Raw genomic sequence first — 22,391 nt, 5'->3', positions numbered from 1 at the left:
AATGTATGCAAAAATTGATAGATCCATACTCATCAGGGGTTAACTTTATGACTTTTGTCTTCTAGAAGGGATGAGGGTGCTGCTTGAAGGTGGGGTGCTGCTTAGAGGGGGGTCCTGGGGTTGCTGAGAAATGTTACTTTCCCTGCTAAACCCCATAAAATCACTTGCACAGGCCACATTCTGCAGATGAAATTTGGCCACGAAAACCTCTTGGTTGTTGATATGACACATGCAGACGCCTCAGTTTGGCAACCACATTCACCCTTACCATCCAAGCACAGTGCCTGAAACCAAGTTCCTCCCCAGCCCTGGCAGAACACGGAGTCTGTGTTCCTGGGTGATGATAGGGATGATACGCCTGCCCGGGGCTCAGCCAGAGCTGTGGACTAATAGGGAAAGGGGTTTCATTTTTATGACTGTTGTTTGGAGCCTCTACTTTTTGGCATAGTATATGATATACAAAGGAAGAGACTCTTCCCTCAGGAACCGTAAGCCCAGCTAGGCAGTCGACTAAGTACAAGACCGTCCTTTGGTAGAGCAAACACACACAACTCAGGAGACTTAAACTTTCTGGGGCTGATGTGAGTGTAAATCTAAAAAACAATTTTGTAAGGCCACTTACTGAAATGTTTCACTGAAGGAAGCAAAATCTCAGAGCGTTAAAAAGGAGATTGAAGAGAGGCCTGCTGGCGGTGTTAGTGTAGTTGGAGAGCAAACATTAAAACTGCCTGCAAGAAAATCCTGCTATTAAGCTCTATTGAGGTGGGGGAAGCACCCTCTGAGGACTCTGAGGTCTCCTTTGAGAAGGCAGTAGGAGCCGAGGCCTGGGCTTTGGAGTGGACAGGCTTCCTTGATGATGGGCCTGGGACAAGTAACATAATCTCATTTGGCCTCAGGGTACGCACAGGCAATACAGAAGCCATAAGAATAACACCGACTACCTCGCAGTGTTGTAGAGATTACATGGAATTGTGCATATCAAGTGTTTATCACAGTCCTCGGCAATACTGAGTGCTTCCTTGAATATGAGTCTCTATGTTTTAAAAATATATGCCTGCCTCAAAATTCCAATGTGTTCACATAGAAACTCTCTACATTAACATAAGCATGCAGAGTATGTGTGTGTAGGTCCAGTTTTTAAGGTTTTAACAATAAGGACACAAACACCTGGGAAAATACTACAATTAGGGAAAATACACTTCATTGGAAAAATAGAAACAGAGCAAAATGACTGGAAATGCAATACTACATTAATATGATGGGGACCAACAGAAAAGTCTCAGTGACACTGCGCAGTGAGTGGTGTGGGACCCAGCCTGATAGACCCAACTGTTAAAAAAAAAAAGGGGGGGCCTGGGCTGAAAAAAAAATGTCACCTACCCTGCAGTGGATTTAAGAAAACTTCTCCAGGGGGCATTCAGGGAGTGGGGATCAGGGTGGACCCCAGGTGTGTGTCCTGTGGAAACAGTGATCACTCTTGACCTCCTTCTTCCAGCCCTCCTTCCTGGACTTTGGATTCCATGCATTTTGAACATGGCCTATTATCTATCTTCATAACAACTCAGCCAGACAGGCATTCTCATTATTCTGCCAGTGATTTTTTTCCAATGTAGCTGAGGGATGTTATCTATTTGTCCTTCTAATTCCAAAAACCAGGGCTCTTCCACATTTATTTAAAGGTTCTTTAGAGCTGTCATTAAGTATTCATAAAATAATTTTTTTCTCATACATTGTTTTTCCCCAGCTAGAGACATCAAAAGAAATCTTTTAAAAGTCAAGGACAGTTTATGTTTCTGAGGCTGTAATAGAGATTCCAAACTGGTATTTTCTGGTAAAGTCTGGATTTGCCTCACAAATTTTCCTAGTAACAAAAGCCATGTTGCAAACATGATAATGTCACTGTAGCCTCTTTCAGGGCATTACTCACTCTTTCTGTTGCTTTGCTACTTCAGCACTTGGGAAAGTTTGAATTTCCCAGTAGTGTGACCAGGATACTATTTTTGTATCTTTGGCATCCTTATTTTCAATTTAGTTAGAACAGTCTACTTGAATTGAAGTTTCAGAGCTTGCTGAGAAAAAAGGAGCTAGATTTATTACTAAAAAAAAAAAAAAAAACTTTTAAGAAAGACAAATTTGGTATATAAAGTAAAATATATACTCAAATTAGAAAAAAAACAGAGATAAAACACGTTATCTTTTCTTAGAATTCAATACTTTGATGACTATTCAAATTTTACTCCATTTTGAATACCCAAATAATCTGAATATACTAAATAACTTCGAGTAGCATATTAACATTTTGGGTTGTAGAAAGGATTATAGATTTATTGGACAATTGCCAATTACAGATTGTTTTTTTCACAGTTAAATTCCTAGTTCACATGAAGTTCAATAATAGTACCCACAATGTAAGGGCCCTTTAGAAATTTTAATTCCACAAAGAAAAAAAGAAAAGCTCAAACTAGAGCTCTTTTTTCTTCTCGATACAATGTGATAAGGTCAGGTGCACTTGCAGAGAGTCATTTGCTTTGCAGAGAAAATTTCACATGATCATATAAATAAAAACATGGGCCAAGAAAATTAATTATTTCTATAATTTTTTCATGGGACTTCTATAGAAACTTCTCATTCAAAAAAAGAAATTACTAAGGGTAGGGAAGACCTGTCCTTTGGAGGCAGAGGCAGGAAACAGCTTCCCCCAGCAAGCCTTCTATGACCAGAACCATTGGGTCTGTTCCCTCTTCCAGTCTCTTGGTTACAGCCTTCCTTCAAAGCTCCCTGGTGTGGTCAGAGAATCTCTTCCATTCCCTTCCCCCTCCCCAAGTACTCTCTAAGCCTTCCTAGTGTCCTTCATGTCTTCACAAGGCATCCAGGGGCCGTGTTCTTGTTAAATTTGAGACTAATCTCCCACAGAAGATCAGTTCCTTCATCTGTAACCATTTTCCTTCCTTAATTAAAGGAAGTTTCCACTGTCTTTCAATGCTTTTCAAATGATCCACCTAACATGGTATTTAAGCATATGAGTTCTGGAGCTCCAAAAGCTTGAATTAAAATCCTTCTTCTCTTAATGTCTAACTCCGAGGGTTGAGACAGGTAACTGAATCTCTCTCAGTCTCTTTTTTTCCACATCTAAAACAGGGATGAAAATAGTACCTGCCTCATCCCAAATAAATAAGGCAACACATGGCGATCGCTTAGTTTAGTGTCATATGGACAAACCCTCAAGATATTAGCCGCATGCACTCTGTAATCACAGGTTCTCTACACAACCTGTGTCAGAACTGATTTTACAGTGTAAAGACTCCTGCATTTATGTAAACAGAATCTAAGTCAGTGGCTTAAATGTGCTATGGATACTTTAATCCCTTGATGCCCCCAAATTGTGCTTGTCCTTCCCCAAGTATTGAACCTTACGGCCTTTCTTGTCGAAGTCAAATGAAACCACTAGTTCACAATACCCTTAAAATCCTGCATCTCCTTTGGTGATAGAGTCAATTCCATTAATTTCTCAGTTTTGAAGCAGCATAGCTCAGTGGTTAAAAGCAAGGACCCGCGGCTGGCAGCTATGTTCAAATACCAGTTCTGCTGCTTACCACGGTGTAGCCCAGGGCAAGTAATTAAGCTCTTTATGGCACAACTTCCTCATCTGCAAAACTAGAATATTATTAGTGCCTACCTCATAATCCCTACCTTATATAATATTTGGTAAGCATTATATTATGGTAATTAAATAAGTGGCCTTTTTATTGATTTAAAGAGAGGAGACCAGAAACTGCCCAAACTTCCATTAGGAACAACACGGTGTTTTTTCAAGTATTCTTCTTTCCTCTGAACTCCCATTGCCATAGCCATCTTCCACACTCATCCCCCATCATAGCCAGATGTTGGTAAAGGTTGTCAACCCTGCCTCTAAGCTGATCTACCTAATCCTGGCCTCTCATCTGATTTAAACAACTTTTTATTAAATACCTCATTGCCAAATTAATCCTTTAAGACATGTCTTCATGTTGTGGTTTTATGGACCAATTCCACTGGAACTCCGGAACTCCAGTGCTCAGTCAGTATGGAACCCCCTCCTCACGTATAGCCAAGACGCATCTTACTCAAGTGAGGCTCGCCAGGTTCACTGTAACTTCCATGCATTTATTCTTGTTCTTTTCCCTGGGTAGAATGTGTCATATTCTAGCTTCAAATCTTCTACATCCTTCAATACACATATCAGATTCCATTTTCTCTGCAAAGCCTATTCAAGCTGAGATCCTTTATCCTCTGCCTACGTAGCATGTATACAGTACACTGTAGAAGCAAATAATGTTCTCTTTTGCTACACACAAACTTGGTTCTTTTTTATGCATATGCTTTTATTGATGCATTATAATTACACATCATAGTGAGATTCCGAAAGATAAAAACATACATACATGAATCACTTCGTGTGTTTCCCTCTGCATCCCATTTGGTTACCCCTTTCTCCCTCCTGTACATGTTAGTGAGATTGGTAATGATAATTTCATATACGAACATAACTTTATTTGAACTATTTCCCTCCTCAGGCCTCATTTTCCCCTCCCTACATATCTTGCTTGGTATTTCCCCCTGCACAGCCTCAATGGTAGAGGAGAAGGAAGTGGTCAAGCTGCCGATGAACTCTAGTCTTCAATGGTAGAGGAGAAGGAAGTGGTCAAGCTGGGATGAGGGTTTCTCAATTTCTTCTTATTTTAATTTCACTACCAGATCACTGAATGGGCATGTGATAATGTTTTTGTTATATAGAGGAGTATACCTAAATGAAGAGTCAAATATCTTAATAAATCCAACTTAAATCTTCAATGTATATTTCTATCTGTGTGCAAAATCCTCTTTAGTCCTATTCAACAAACCAGTCTCTATGCAAAAAATTACAGTTCAGTATCTCAGAAGTGTTTTGTATGAAAAGTAAAAGGCTTACAGACTTAGTGAAGACTGCTAACCTCTATATAGGAAATGAAGACCTTAGTTAGAAGAAGGTATTGAGTTATATAGCTTTTTTTTTTTTTTGGTGGTACTAGGGGTGGAACCCAGAGGCTTTTCTACCTCCAAGCTGTACTCCCAGACCTATTTTTATAATTTATTTGAAAATGGGGTCTAAGTTGCTGAGAGCCTCACTAAGTAGCTGAGGCTGGCTTTGAACCTGTGCTATCCTCCTGTCTCAGCCTCCCAAGTGCTGGAATTACAAGCATGCACTACCATGCCTGTTGCTGGGTTATAGCTTTTTTAGTAGTTTATTTTATGTCCAAAACAATACTGCAAAGTGCTACATGTACAGTGTGAAATGCTATGAGATAGATAAAAAATAAAAGCCTCCTTTCTACTCTGAATTGTATAATACTTTTCTTGTCTAAGGACCTTTCCCTCTCTTAGACCCAGGGGAGAAAAAAAAAAGAAAAAGAAAAAGAAAAAGAAAGAATACCAGAAGAAACCAACAACAAAGTCTAAAAAAGATGATAAGCAGAGATCGTGGAATAGTGATAGTAGAATAGGTTGAGGAGGGTAGGGAGAGAGTTTAAAAATAGTTTGGGTAACGGGTACCAAGATACAAATAGATGGGAGAAATAGCCCCTGTGTACTGTGGTATTATAGGTCAACTCTAGTCTTCAATATTTTAATATATATTTCAAAATAACTAGAAAAGTCTGAAGTATTCCAACACATAGAAATTATAGATGTTTGAGAACATGGAAATGCTAATTATCCTGATCATTATACACTATAGATGTATTGAATAATCACTACTATGTATCAATTAGGAATTTTTAAAAAGGAAGATATAAAATGGGAGATAGAATAAAAAAAAGGAAAAATAAATTTAAGTAATTTTAGATGAAAGGACATTTTGAACATCTTAAATTATAAAATTAATTAATGGCTTTCTTAAACAAAACAAATTATAGTAAGAAAATAGGTTGATAGTTTGCATTTAGTAATAACAACAGCAGCAGCAACAACAACCACCAGATGTATTTGTAAGTCATAATAGTGCTAATCTAATCTCTTAACAAGCAGGATCTGGCAGCCCACACAGATTTACTAATTCCATATCTGAATTTTAACAGAGTGCCTGCACTGATCCACTCATATCTGCACTAACATAAAAATGGTAAATATTCTAAGGACCTTATGCTTCTCAAGTTTCCAATCTTCAAAGCAGGATGCAGTGTTGATCTTAGTATTTAAACACTTTTTTTTTTCAGTAGCAAAAATAAAATTAACAAGAGATAGTCTGGTCAATAAGCCAGTAACCAAAACTCCTAATGAACATTTTATCATGGCTCATCTTGCTCTGCTTTCATGGATAACAATATGCTACTTAGATTCATGTTTGGGGGCCTTAATCACAGGATGACTTTCTTGAGTTACCAGTCTCAACAAAACAGTGTGAGCTCCCGAGGAAGACACTGGGACCTGTGGTATCCAGAAGAAACTTCTGGCTTCAGCCAGTCCCAGTCAGTGATTCTCAAAGTTGCAAGGTACCCAAAACTAGAATGACATAAGCCTCAGATTAAAGGAGAGGGAGTTCTTTTTAGCAGGGTGTCTGAGCAAGATTCTCTCTGCAAAATGGACATTCTGAAATGTTGCAGAATAAGAAATGAGGTAGAAGGTATTGACAGTCTAAGTTTTGCTAATTTCCAGAGGACAGCCTTCTAAGATGACAGCAATTCTCCTTTCCCTTTTGGAGGAGCAGGCCTATGTAACCAAAACCCTTGCACACTCCATGGCTCCCAAAAACTTAAGAGTATTTAAAATTTTTAAATAGTCACATTGACATCTGAGTTCAGACAATGTACAGGCTTGCCGGTAAATGTGATCATATTTCCTTACGTAAGTTTTTTTTTTAGACAAATTTGATATTCAGCTTCAGAAAACGTGTTTAAGCCAAACAAACAAACAAACAAAACACACAGAGAAGCCAGGCGTGGTGGCACACACTTGTAATCCCAGCATTTGGGAGGTTGAGATAGGAGGATCCGGCTTCGTGGTCAGCCTCATCTACTTAGTGAGGCCCTTTGCAACTCAGTGAGACCCTGTTTCAAGATAAAGAATAAAAAATAAGGCTGGGGGTGTAGCTTGAAGGTAGAATGTCTGTGGGTTCCATCTCCAGTACTGGGGGGGGGCACAGAGAAAAGCAAATATTTCCCCCTTGTTAAGTATTATTAATCAGAGTAAATATAGTTCTATCTTATCATCATGAGGAAATTTGTTTTCTTTTTTTAGATGTGAAGAATTGCTTTTCCTGACAGAACCCCGAGATTTGAGAACCCTGGACTGCAAACTTGTCCTTTGTCCCAGCTGTTGACCAGTCTTATCAGGGCACACATGGGTTGGCAATGTGATTTCAAGATAAAAATCCCAAAGATATAATTAGATGTATTTTTCCCAGAACTATCACCCAGTGCCATGAAAATGTGTTTGCTGTTTTTCACATCATACTTGAAGTTGAATGGTCCCACGATTTTTGCCTATTTGCTAATTTTCTTTTAAATAAATGAGGAAAACATGACTTGACATTTAAGAAAAATACATGCTTTTTGATAAACTACTAAAAACACAGACCTTATTTCAAAAGATCTGTGACATTCCATTAAACACATTTTCTATATATTAGACTTATTAATTCTAATCATATCAAAAATATAATGATGAAAATAATTTCATGACCCTGAATTTAAATAAAGATGGTAAGCTTTAGTAAAATAAATTCAAAGCTAGTTAGGTACAAGAATTCTTATGATACAAATGCATTTAGTTCAATTCATATCAAAGGGGCTATAAAGACCCAGGTAGGAAACAAAAAATGTATATTTTATATGCTGGAGACAAACACCCTCTAGCTCAGTCAACAAAATACTAAGTAAATATCTCGTGGTTTTTTTTTTTTTTTTTTTTTTTTAATAACCCCATCACTGCCAGGAACTGACCAGTTTAGAAAAAAAAAAAAAAAAGAAAGAAAGAAAAAAAGAAAAAGAAAAAGAAAAAGTTTCTACTGCCACCTGCTGGTATTTTACAGTCCATGATACCCTAAAACAAACTAGATTAAAGACAATTAAAGCATTATTATTAATTTTTGCCTATTACAGCAAGTGGGATCGCTGGATTCTTATCTATCTTCTTGAAGTTTTGTATAGATATACAATAAATTATGCAATTAATAATGGATATAAAATTTTATGTATTTCTAGAAATGGAGAAGTAGAGCTAGACTTAAGCACACTTTCCTGACTGCCTGATTCACAGACATATAACATATTGTTCCAAAAGGAAGTCAAGGATCATAACATTTCCATTCTTTCCTTTCGCACAAAAGCCATCCTACTTCATCCTGGGTCCACAATAAGATTCGAAGCCAAATGATTTTGGCTGAGTTGTCTGCAGAGTATTTAAAACTCAAACACTCGTGATCAGCTTCAGAAGCTTGGCTCCCTTACCAAGAACCACAGGTCAAGCCTGTATTTTTGAAGACTTCTCTAAAGTAAATTTTAACTCCAAGTATGTCAATATAACATTGATAGAAGAATCAAATGAGAGACCCAAGGCTGGAACTGTAATAATCCTTATTGGCAAAATGCTGTAGCTGGTCCTATAAGCACAACTTCTACCTGTTAGAAAGGGTGAGGTCCGAGTTCCTACAGTCAGCTTCATTTATTATTTTAAAAAATCTAGGGATTTTTAAAGGCCTAGATAAAAGATCTTAAAGGAGATAATGATTCTTTCTAACTCAAAGGGTATTTTAAAAAATTAAAGTGGATAGGTAAACTATTTTGAGAAAACAGTACTTGTTATCGATAATATACCAAGTCTCCAAACAAAATTAAGCTACAGAAATAGCTTTTAAGTTATGTCATATGACAAGTCATGCATTATACAATTTTCATGCTACATTGCTTTGTCTATTCTAAAAATATACTAAAAAGCATACATTTGGTGTATTCTCTCCCAAACCAGTGTTAAGTACAATGTGAATCAGAAGGCAATGCCCCAACATATAAATTCTGGGTCTTTCTTTCACATCCCTAGACATGATCAAATTTGTCTGCTCGGATGCTGAAGAGTTGTCTATAATTCTAAAGTGCTATAATTAAGCTCTTGTACAAATTCTGCTGCCAAAAAAAAAGCATCACCAAAATGGGTGGTGAATGCAGCCAAGTAAACTCTAATTATGGAAGGCGGGTTTTCCATGATCTTACATACAAGAAGGAAAGACAAGATCAGACAGCTAAGGCAGGATACTGAGGTGATGTAACTGGCCAATTCAAGCCCACTTTGGGGGCTACCTTCCTTAGTTCATAGGTCCTTTAAAAACAATCTGAGACCCTTTACTTGGAATCCAGCACTTTTTTGCAGAAATATAAAGCTATGAAATTTACAAGTCATTTTTATTCCTGGGACCAAAAAAAAAAAAAAAAAAGAGAAAAAAAAAGACAACACAATGCTAATACATCGGGAAAATTTTCCATTTTATATTTTGGCTCCCTCACTAAAGTTATTTTTAAAAGTTCAGTTCAGAGTTCAATAAAGTATACTTTAGCATTCTAACAAACAGCGTGGAAATCATGTCGAAAGAACAGTAAATGTGCACAAACTGGATGCAAGCATATAATCTGCGCCAGATCAAGATACAGAGCTTTGTGTGCCTTCCAGAAGTCTGCCTCCACCCAGAAAAGGATTCTTTAAAAAATTTCATAAATAACATTATAAAGTCCTCTTAATAAAAAAATTATATAGCATTTTCCTACTGTCTGGTATAATTTCAGCCTTAGGGTAGGAATGATTATGCTTCATCCCCTTTGCCTATATGAATGCCTATGTTCTCACCCCCTTATTAATACACTATGTGAATAGTTACTTTTTGGGTCCCAGCTCAAATATCACCTCCTCTTGAAGATTTTCTTGACATTCAAAGGAGAATGACTTACCATCTTCATCAGTTATATTGACATAGTAGTTTATAGCCTGTGTGCCTATCTTTCTAAAGAATACTTATTTATACGTGTATCTACTTTCTTAGACCGTGAGCACTTATAGAGAGAAATGGCATTTGATTTCATTTTATCTTTTTTTTTTTTCATGTAGAGCTGAAGATTGAAGCCAGGTTCTTGGACATGCTAAGCAAGCACTCTACCACTGACATATACCCCATAGGTCTTTCTACCTTTTTTTTTTTTTTTTGAATCAGGGTCTTGAGAAGTTATTGAAGTTGGCCTCAAATTTATAATCTTTCTACTGCAGCCTCCCAAGTAGCTGGGATTATAGGCGCACATCAGGCCCAGCTTAACTTCATCTTTTGATCTGCCTTCTGTGCCTTCAACTGTGCTTGCTGTTTCTTTAAGTTATATGCCAAAGATTAAGTTGGTGTTTTTCACACTATTTTTATACCATAGACAACTGAACAATATTTCAAAAGTGAATGTTCATCCAAACTGTTTATTATATTAAATGAAACAATGCTTATTATCCAGATGTTTTAAATTACACACACACACACACACACACACACACACACACACACATATATATTACATATGAATAAAAGTTGGAGGGATTGCTGGGATTTAACCCGGAATCTTGCACATGGTATGAAATATCCACAACCCTAGCCCAAGTACCATAACCTCCTAATATCCTCTGTGTGAAGAATTTATAACAGCACATTTTATTCAAACAGGATGCTTTTATGGTAAGAAGCTGTTTTCTCATAACTGATGACATTAAGATACTTCTCCAAAGAAAGACATTTTGAAAATGCACATTTTGGACCCAATACATTTCTTTATACCATTCTCTTTCCCCCACCCTCCCCTACTGAATTGAACATGCTTATTTCAACACAGTTGAGATTAACTTTACTTAGACATTCAGCCCAAATCTTCAGAAGGAGAAACACAAGCATCCCATGATAAATCAGAAATGCCCAAGCTCTCCTACCTGGGTAGCCAAGCTGGCGGCCATCATGTGAGTCAGAAGCTTAGCAGCAAACATGGAGTACCTGGCACAAAAGATGTGGGAAAGGATGGCCAAGCAGAGACCTGCAGAAACAGAGGAGTCCACGTGAGATTTTAAACTCATGAAGAGGCAAACAATATCACAGTGAAAAACGGGGGGGACAGTTAAACACATAAGGCCTGTCACCTGTCTGTGCCCCACAGTACACTACCTCAGGAAAGACTACCTAGCAATTTAATCTGTTCTGTTTTACGTGATATATGAAATCTGCACACTTAGCAATGAGGTCCAAAGGAGAACTTCAGCTTTCATCTACCCACATGTTTGCTTCCCCACTAAAGAGAAATCATGAATTAAGCATATTAATAACCTTAATAAGAATTTGGTTCTCTATGTTTATATTAGTCAAGTTTTACTGTTTAAGGAAAAAATCAAATTCCAATCTAGTTTTCTAAGAATGTATGGCTTAGGTAAATAGAGATATTTAGAGAGCTGACTAGGATTTTGGGGCATAAAATTGTGAAAAGTACTACCAAAACTAACTTTTGATAATTACCTTTACTTCTTTACTAGAATAGTTAGGTAATTGTAGCAGCTATCATTATTAACTTTAAAGTTAACCTTATACTACTGCATGCAAAAGTCAGGAACAAAAAGTATTCTTTCCCCCAATGATATATTTTAACTAAAAGATCTTAATTTCTAAGTGGTGGGAAGAAAAGTATTCTCATGAAGCTTAACTCTATTTGAATTCACTTATTCTTGAATCTACTTCAAGAAAATGATTAAAACTTCAGTACTAATCTATACTCTTTTATCTTACAATTATCATAATTTATCTTAATACTTTAATTTAAAGGCAGAATTCATACATATTTTGAGAATATTTTCTGCCTTTAAAATTAAAAAATAATTTTTATTGGTGCACTGTAGTCATACATCTTAATAGAGTACAAGATGGTAGAGGCAAAATGCACCATACTCGTTTAGCCCTTACCCAATTCCTACTCCATTCCCTTCCCCCTCCCTCCTTCTCATATTTTGCTTAGTGACTATGATGTGTTTGTGAATGTACATCATAAACATTAGGGATGTTCCACCTTCCCCCTCATTTAGGTTGCCTTATTTGCTCATCTTTGGTTTCTCCCTTTTTTTTGGGGGGGAGCTTAATGATTGACTTTGATATGCTTGTGAATGTACATCATATACATTAGGGAGGCTCCTTCTTCCCCCTTAATGTACATTAGGGAGGGTCTCTCTTCTCCCTTCCCCCTCATTTAGGTCACCTTATTTGCTCATCTATGATTTCTCATTTTAAAAAAATTTTTGTATTGGTGCATTGTAGTCATACATCTTAATTGAGTACCTACCTACAAGATGGTAGGGCATATGTGCACACATCACTCATTTAGCCCTACTGCATATGGTAACCTATATACCCTTATTCTTAAGCCTTTTACCCCAGTCTTGTCCTCAATGGAATTATTTTATCTAAGAATTGATGAAACATTGCAACAGTTGGTACACATATATTGTTATGTATATTGCATGAATTGCTTCATTTAATTACACCAAGGTCTCCTGGACAAACTGGAGATGCTTCACTCTTAACATTTTTTTTATATTTTTTATTTCTTCCATTATTTTCTCTGAAGCTGTGGGACAAGCTTTCAGAGTATACTACATGTTAGTACAAATGGACTGGGCATCTGCAAAATGCCCAAATGGGCTCTTGGAACTCATTTTCTGTTCAGAAATGCCTCTCAGAACTCCTTTTGAGAAAATATTTCAGTTACATTTTTCTATTTTAACAAAGTAGACTGCCGGGCGTGGTGGTGCATGCTTGTAATCCCAGCACTTGGGAGGCTGAGACGGGAGGATCGCACAGGTTTAAAGCCAGGCTCAGCTACTTAGTGAGGCCCTTTACAACTCAGTGAGACCCTGTTTCAAAATATAAAGAATAAAAATTAGGGCTGGGGTGTAGCTCGAAGGTAGAATGCCCCTGGGTTCCATCCCCAGTATAAAAAAAAAAAAAATTTACTTAACAAGGTAGACAAAGATCCCCAAAGGAAGAAAAGGAAGCTTTGCATTAGTCAAGGCTTTCAGTCAAGAAATTTGGCTAAGAAATCTGGAGCGATTCATTTTTAGGAAGGCTGCCATGTCATGTTCTTACATAGGTGTTCAGGTCCTAGGGCTGCCTCTGAAAGGTACATTTATCTTCAGAAGAAACTGTAGTCATACTCGATATTATTCAGTTGGTCTCTATGCTATTGGACGTAATAATCACAACTCATTAATACATACTTTAAATTCCCTCAGATGATTACAGCCAGTTCAAGTTTACAATTTAAGTGTGCAAATATGTATAGTGACTTCAAAGTGAGGCCTTATAAGTTTTTGATGATAAGCTACATGGTCACAAACATGAGCTTTCCTGTATCACTTATTGTGGTGGATGAAGACAATGTAAAGCAAATGGGTTAGTACTGGGCAAAGGAAAAATGCTCGAGTTCATTGCTGTTTTTTCTAGATTACAAGAAGAACTGATTCACAGAATTTTCCCATAATTTGGTAATCACCATCAGACTCCTGTTTCATGACTTTAATTTAGTACAATTAGACATGACCAGCTCAGAAATTTAATTAAGTATTTTGAACTTTAATTAATAAGCTAGCATGACACCTGGTGGTAGAAAATGATTCAAAGTCAGGGGTAGGAAAATGAACAAGATTCTATTAGCCTTTAACTATAATGCACCATGGTTTTCTAGCTCATTTATTATTTCAAAGAAAAGAAATGTTGCTATAAAACTTATGCAGGTTGTGCTCTAGAATAATGAAACATCTGGCTTTAGACAAAATATTGAATACATAAAGCTTAAAAAATAAATACTTCAGTTTCCAAGTTTCTAAAATATTGTGTACTAATTTGTTTCTAAAACAGTACATACTAATACACTAACTTAAAAAAAAAACCTAATTTTTATGTCAAATTAAATACTTCCATTTAGTATATAGGCTTTAAATTTTTGTCAGTTTTTAATATAAAAATTTTTGGTTTGAATTTATTAATATAAATCTGTAAATGATAATGCATAAAATGTTATAACCACAGGTATATATTTTTTAAAGTATAACAAGTCTAGGTATTACCTACATGTGTACTGTATTGTTTTTATACAATGATTTCTTGGAAATTAGACAGAAACACATGTAGTTAATCAAATATTTTTCCTTTACTTTTCTAACACCGTGTAGGTTATAGATTCAGTTGGAAAAAAACACATTTAATCGGTTCACTGGCACAAAATGACTTCGCTCCATGATTCAAAAGTGAGAAGAAAGATAAATGACGCTTAATAAAATGATAACATTGACAGTGTTTGATTTAGATAAGAGCAACTCAATGGACAGCTTCATTCTTTTGTTATTATCACACTTGACCAAAGATCTTATCTTTCTCTACAATGTTTGAGTGTTTGTGTATATAAACATACTAATGTTTATGTATGAATAGGCACATTGTTACTGTCAAATGGACTATACTTTTCATGTAACTGAAGATTATACCTTCACAAGACAAATATTAGTACATTTTCCCACAATATTTTCTTTGAAATATTTATAAATTGTGTATCCACCATCTATTTATCTAGTTATCTATTTATTTATTTATCTTCTGTATAGATAAATCTAAATAAAATCAAATTCTAATTATCTCTTTATTAAATAAGCTACACCTTTTTAGGTTGGTTTTTTCTTTTTCTTTTTCCCCACCTAATGTTGGCTGTTACTTTTTCTACTTTGAGTTGCTCATCTCTACTGACTTTCATTATTTCTGCAACTCTCCCATCACTACAATGCTTATTGGTAACTGCTACTAATAAGCTGGCATCAGGCAAGGAAAAACAGTCAACCCTGAAAAGATTCTTAACTGGAATAAACGTCAGAAGGAAGCATTTCAGAGTACACAAATCTGTGAATTACAGAAAAGGATTTGTTTTAGAGGTATGAGGTAGTCAAGGAGACCAGCCTCCAGATAATCAGGATGTTAAAACCTACTTTCACTGTTCAACACAATAGCCACTAGTCACCTGTAGCTATTTAAATTTAAATTTCTATGAATTAAAATGAAAGAGAATTTTAAAGTCAGTTTCTCAATTGTATCAGCCATACTTCAAGAGCTCATGGATGGCCCCTGGATAGTGGATACCATATTGAACAGTGTAAAACATTTCAATCATCAGAGAAAGCTCTATTGGAGATTGGTATGTCATATTTCAGAAAAATTTTTAAATTCGGAAAGCCCACCAAGTGCTATGTGCATTTATGTCATTATCACAATGATTATGATGTGAGATTATAATACACCAATGAAAGTATTAAAAAAAGGATGAATAATATAATATGGCTTGGCACAGGAAAGTATGAACTTGATACATAGCCAAAAATGTTTCATCTGATCAACACTGTATATTCATTTTTTATTTAATAAATAGCTATTAAATTACTATACATCAGGAACTGTGTCAGGTAGTATACAAAAGATAAAACCTCACTGTTCTGACAGGGCTGACTGCTCTATAATTCTTTTTTATATATTTTATTGGTGCATTGTAGTCATACATCTTAATGGGATATAAGATGGTGGAGAAATACATGCACACATCACCCAATTAGCCCTTACCCAGTTCTTGCCCCATTCCCTCCTTCGTGACTGACTAATCTCACTTAGCATAGTGTCCTCCAGTTCATCCATTTCCCTGAAAATGACATTTTTGTGTTTTTCTTTATGGTTGAGTAAAAGTCCATTGTGTACATATCCCACAGTTTTGTAATCCATTCATCTGTTGATGGACATCTTGGCTGGTTTCATAGTTTGGCAATGGTGAATTGTGCAGCTATGAACATAGATAAGCATCTATTAGTTTGGTTTCCTTTCTTTTTGAGTAGATACCCAGAAGTGATATTGCTGGATCATATGGTAGGTTCATTCCCATTCTTCTGAAGATCCTCCATACTGTTTTCCAAAGTGGTTGCACTAAGTTGCAATTCCACCAATAATGTTTTAGAGTTCTCACTTCTCCACATCCTCGCCAGCATTTGTTGTTGCTTGTTGTTTGAATGATTGTCATTATAGTTGGAGATAGGTGAAATCTCAGGGTGGTTTTGATTTGCATCTCTCTGATTGCTGATGATGTTGAGCATTTTTTCATGCATTTATTGGCCATTTGAATTTCTTCCTTTGTGAATTGTTTGTTTGTTTATTTGGTAGTACTGGGGTTCCTGGAAGCCCTTCTACCTCCAGGCTACACTCCCAGACCTATTTTATGCTTTTTTATTTTTGGAAACAGGGTCTCTTAAGCCAGCGCGCTGGCTTCGAACTTGCGTGATCCTCCTGTCTCTGCCTCCCAAGCGCGGGGATTACAAGTGTGTGCCACCACACCTAGCACAAAGTGTCTATTTAATTCACTTGCACATTTTTTGATTGGGTTATTTGTTTTCTTAGTGCTGAGTTTCTTGAGTTCTCTGTATATTCTAGATATTAGTCCTCTATCAGAGGATTAGTTGGCAAAAAATCTTCTCCCATTCTATTGTCTCTCGATTGAGGTTCTTGAAAGTTTCCTTTGCTGTACAGAAGCTTTTCAGTTTCATGCAATCCCATGTATTGATTCGCCTTCTAGTTTCTTGTGCCTTTGGGGTCTTGTTGAGAAAGTGTTTATCTGTGCCTATGTGTTGCAGTGTTGGACCTATGCCCTCTTCAAGGAGCCTCAAGGTCTCTGATCTAATTTCCAAGTCTTTGATCCATCTTGAATTGACTCTTGTGCAAAGTGAGAAAGTGGATGCTCCATAATTCTATCTGTATCTTTATCCAGAAAAAGACTGGCTTATGAAAGGTCACAGAACACAAACACAGGTCAAAGGGCTGTAGGGGAGCCGGGCATGGTGGCGCACACTTGTAATCCCTGCGCTTGGGAGGCAGAGACAGGAGGATCGCGCAGGTTCAAAGCCAGCCACGCTGGCTTAAGAGACCCTGTTTCCAAAAATAAAAAAATAGGTCTGGGAGTGTAGCCCAGAGGTAGAAGGGCTTCCAGGAACCCCGGTACGAAACCCAGTACCACACACACACACACACACACACACACACACACACACACACACAAGAGCTGTAGGAGAAACACAGTAGTTCTGGGTGGCTTTCAGAAAAGATCTCATTGCTCTTAAAACAGGACCTAAATAAGTGTTTCTCAATTCAAGACTATCTAGGAACAAGGCTGCCTGGGATTGTGTTTGAGGAAAGCAAAACACACAGTAAGAACAGACTGGGCTCCTGATGACATCATCAAGTTGACAAACTAATTAGCCTGAGAACACTGTTTAAGATATCTTTCAGTTGTATTCTATTATTTGAAACCAAGTTCATGCTAAGTAATATACCTACATGTACATGTCTAGAAAAATCAAACATCTTTATCCCATGTTGATATTAAAATTAATCACTCTGACTTCTTTATCATCTGTAGTTATCCATTCAAAGTGCTCTGTTTTAAATTCTAAGCATATATTTTTCTGTTCTTCTTGGGAGTAAGTCATCATTTGATAGTCATAATGAGCAAAACTGAGATATGGTTTTCCACAATCACAATGGGTATCTTAAGAAAATGATTTCAGAAAATAAAAACTTAATGTTTCTGGTGGAATTTGACAGAAAATTTTAGGAAACATGTTTACAAATAATTTTGAAATAAATATGTGACATTTGGCAATGTTATACTTGTAGAAAAACTATCAGAATCTCAGCTTATAAGATATAAAGAATAATATGCCGTATACAGAGGAGAAAAAGAATAATTTCAAATCATTTGAAATTAGTTCCAAGTCAAAAGTAATGAATGCAAGTATTGACTGTTGATTTTCAAACACCTGAGCAAATCTATATTGCCTTTTCTAGGGTAATATACAGAATAGATAGGTTTATTAGGCTTATTAACAATTTCCCTCAGGAAATGCCTTATAGTCCCACTAGTTTTCTATAAAATCAGGATAATATCCTCTCTTCAGTTTTTAAAACTCTTTGCTTTGATGGTCAACATTTGGAACAGCAGGGAACTTTCATGAGTCACAGCAGCATTTAAATTTTATATCTATGGAAGCATGTAAAATGATATCTGGATTTTTATTTCAACATTGTAACTTTTTATTTAATCTCATCATTGTATGAAATTCTTTGCTTTTTAAATATATCAGCATTAATTTAGGTATAATGGTGCATGTCTGAAAACCCAGCACTTGGGAAACTGACATGGAAAGAATGTAGGTTGAAGGACAGCCTCAGCTATATAGTAAGATTCTCAGCAACCTAAGAGAGACCCTGTTTAAAAAAATAAAAAGGGCTGGATTTTTATCTCAGAGGTAAAATGTCCTGAGTTCCATTTCCTGTAGCACAAAAATATCAACTTTTTGTAAGATGTTATTAAGAAATTGCTAACTTTTGCTATTGAATCCAAGTTAGGTTCAGAATTAAGGTAGATTAGGGAAAAATTATAACCAGATAAAATCACATTTGCAGATATTGAAGCAGAATATCAGAAATATCGTGAGTTAATATATCTACAAGGTGAGCATGGTGCCGCACATTTCTAATCCTTGAAAGACTGAGACAGGGGTACCACAGGTTCAAGATCAGCCTCAACAACTTAGCAAGACTCTTAGCAACCTAGCAAGATCCTGTTTTCAAATAAAAAAAATAACACAGGGCTGGGTGTAGCTTGGAGGTAGAATGGCTTTGGTTTCAATCCCCAGTAATTTATATACATATGTGCGTGTGTGTGTGTGTGTGTGTGTGTGTGTGTGTCACTCTATTACATAGATATGATTTATAATCATATACATGGGAATACTGAGATACTGAGGCATACAAAAGCTAAGCAATTTACTCCAGGTCCCACAACTAGCTAATGGCAGAACAATAATTAGATCCCAGGCAGTCTGGCTCCAGGGTTTGTATTTTTAGCCATTTACCCTACACCCAGTTATCTGTATAGCAAGCACATTGTTCACATTGGGGCTCTAAAAGGTGAATCAGGAAACAGAACAGGAGGAGGTGGGAGATATATAGTGCAAGGAATTCTCAGACTTCCAACCACATAATTAATATAGAAAATGAGAATAATTCTGTAGTTCAGTTATAGATAAATAGTTTGATAGATATCAATATATACATACATATATAATTTTTTGTTTTGTGGTGGTGGTGGTGGTATTGGGAGTGGAACCCAGAGGCTTTCTACCTCCAGGCTATACTCCCTGACCTATTTTATATTTTATTTGGAAACAGGGTCTCACTACGTTGCTGAGAGCCTCACTAAGTAGCTGAGGATGGCTTTGAATCTGTGCAATCCTCCAGTATCAGCCTCCCAAGTGTGGGGATTACAAGTGTGCACCACCACGCCTGGCCTATAAATGATATTATTAAATACAGTGCTTGGTAAGATTAGAGCACCTTGGCTGTAGACTACAAATAAACAAATGGGGTAGGGTATTTTATTATTGAAAATATAAAATTCTTTGTATATGCAATCCTGTCATTCCACCTGTAGAATCTGCCCTCTAAAGCACAGCACAGTGAACCCCACCTTTCCCTATTATCTAGCTTCTACCTCACATTACATATATGTTCCTTATGAGGTGGAACTATGCCATGCTCTTTACTGTGTCCTCAGTACAGAGCTGCCTTTTCATAAATATCTGTTGTATGAATTAATAAGTAAGACAGTAGGAAAAGGATGAATTATAGTATGCTTACATCATGCATATATAAAATAACAATAAGAAAACAGACTTTCATTCTCTAAAGTAGTTAAAATTATTGACTTGAAAATACTGTCACTGACCTGAGATACATATAAATCCAGAAGAGAAAAAGGCTTCATTGTATGGAGATGCGCTGTCAGTCTGGGCATAGACGGCGTACACAGACATGTGTGAACAGGCACACTCCACATGGTCTGAAGTGTCTTCAACCACTTTGCAGAACTGACTGTCAGGCAACCAGCTAGGGCAAGACACAGTCGTCAGTGTTACTCTTTCATCAATGCTTAAGATGTTGAAATGAGTTTTAAAGAAAGAAATAATTTGCTGAACTTAAGTATTCTTTACTCGAGACTTAAGCAGACCACATTATCAAGAAGAAATATTGAAGGGAACATCTTGTCTGGGACACAAACTGACAGATTCCATAAGACACCTTGAGAAACAGTCTAAATACCAACTGCACCTGCCACAGCAATCCTTGTACCAAATAGGCTGGCCCTCTCAACAGAGCAGTACCCACCCTCCCTAACCCAGGGCCCATCTACCCTTCCCTATCAGTCAGAAAGCCCAAGAGATCATCAGAGCCACCATATGTGTATGGCTCACTCTTCTGCGTGTTTTCACAAGCCCTTGTGTTCTGATTCACATAAATTACTTGAATCCTTTTCTAAGATTCCTTCCTCATCTTTTTTTGCATTTTGGAGCCACTTCTGTGTTTTCCAAGGTAATTTAAATGCTTCCTTCTATGAAGTTTGGCTCACTTTGCATTCCTCAGTGATTACTGGTTGGTACACTCTTCCTTTTTGGTGCATCTTGATTCTGTTTATTTTTCTAAGAACATATAACTTCCTAACCCAAACTGCAAATCTGAGCTTGGAACATTCATTCCTAATTATACACTGAGGATTATAGAATATATATATATAGCGATGCTCCTTGACTTATGATGGACTTACATCCTGATAAACTCATTGTAAACTGAAAATATTGTAATTTGAAAATGCAATTAATATATCTAACCTACTGAACACCATAGCTTAGCAACACAGCAGTGTAGAGACTCATGATCATGTGGCTAACCTAACTAGGAGCTGTGGCTCACTGTCCTTGCTTAGCCTCATGAGATAATATTATGTCATATATGACTAATATGGGAAAAGACCAAAATTTAAAAGAAAAAAATTTGTGTGGCACTGGGAATTGAACCCAGGGGAATTTTACTTCCAAGCTACAACTCCAACCTTATTTTTATTTATATTTATTTTTATTTTATTTATTTTTATTTATTTTTATTTTATTTATTTTATTTATTTTTATTTTATTTTATTTATTTATTTTTATTTTGAAATAAGGTCTTGCTACTTTGATAAGAGTCTCACTACTTGCCAAGGCTGTCCTCAAATCTGTGATTCTCCTGTCACAGCTTCCCAAGTACTGGGATTATAAAACCATGTGCTACCACACCCGGCTAAAAATTAAAAAAAAAATGAGTATGATTTCTACTGGGCATGTTATCATTTTTGTACCATCCTAAAGTAGAAAAATAATAAATTGGCCCATCATAAGTCTGATGATGGATCTTAGGTTTAAGATCCATCATCAGAATTAAGAATTTCAATTAAAAATGTTCTTTTTTTTTTTTTTAAAGAAAGAGGCTAATCAGAATTTTGGTATTTCAGAAGACAGCTTATTGTCCAACTAAGTTATTAGAGCTAGTTAGAATTTTAATTTGGTCAAAATTCAATAATAGACAACTCAGTGACTGGTAGGGACCCTGGACCTCCTGGGCCAGCACTGCTGACACTGCAGTGTTGATTGGGTGGTAGTAAATACGCAGAAGTACCAAGGACATTCAAAGAAAAACTCGCTTTCTTCTTCCTATTCCTATACCCTGTTTATTCTCAAAATGTACTCATATACACTTGTAGACTAGAATAATAGAACCTGCCTATCCCTCTAGAGCATCGATTCCTGAAACCCAGACAGACCAGACACCAAGAAGGAATTTTCTTTTCTGACCTCCAATTAACAGATAACAGAAAAGCTACCCAAATTGAGCAGAACTCCACCCATAACCCATCAAAACAGTAATAATAAAGATGTAAGTAATGTGCCTACCACATATTTAAAACACTTGGCTGCAATAAACATCTGAGCAATTTCCTAAGCAGCCATTCCATCTTATTAATTGTGGAAATCATGCTGCAATATAAGGTCTCACCTGAGGCCACCATACACCTCCCATCCAAAAAAAAAAAAAAAAACTAGATTTATTAATGATGCTGGAATGGAGAAAGGGTCAAACTTTAATTTGAAAAAGTTAATATGTACCTTGCAGCAGCCTGATTCCAAAGAAGGCAGAGAGACGTCTGAGGAACAATTCTAGGTTCCGCAGCATAAATCCTGTAGAGGACCTCGTTGTTGTTAGTCAGGGGCTGTGAACTCTGACCTTTCATGCTCAAAGATAATACCTACAATGTTAAAAGGAACAGAAACCTCAATGGTATTGTTCACTTAGTTTTACGAATGCGTCTACCGCTCTGAACTGGATTCTACTTCTCTAATAACTAGAGTCACTTGTTTTCCTCCAGTGTAAACAG

General features: G+C 36.5%; 1 protein-coding gene across 1 annotated transcript in view; it reads right to left on the bottom strand.

The window, feature by feature from the left end:
- Window positions 1-22,391, bottom strand: part of ADGRV1 (adhesion G protein-coupled receptor V1) — a gene marked incomplete at both ends in the record, with an annotated part of 566,633 nt that overhangs the window by 296,727 nt on the left and 247,515 nt on the right. The window contains 3 exons of the mRNA XM_080707128.1: window positions 10,960-11,060; window positions 19,872-20,032; window positions 22,123-22,262. Of these exons, the coding sequence (XP_080563254.1) occupies window positions 10,960-11,060; window positions 19,872-20,032; window positions 22,123-22,262 (402 nt within the window). The remainder of the gene's footprint in view (window positions 1-10,959; window positions 11,061-19,871; window positions 20,033-22,122; window positions 22,263-22,391) is intronic.

Source organism: Muscardinus avellanarius (genome assembly GCF_963383645.1).
Source record: "Muscardinus avellanarius genome assembly, chromosome: 1".
Taxonomy (NCBI): Eukaryota; Metazoa; Chordata; class Mammalia; order Rodentia; family Gliridae; genus Muscardinus; species Muscardinus avellanarius.
Note: the sequence above shows the minus strand (reverse complement) of the source record. Positions and strands in the feature narration are given on the sequence as shown.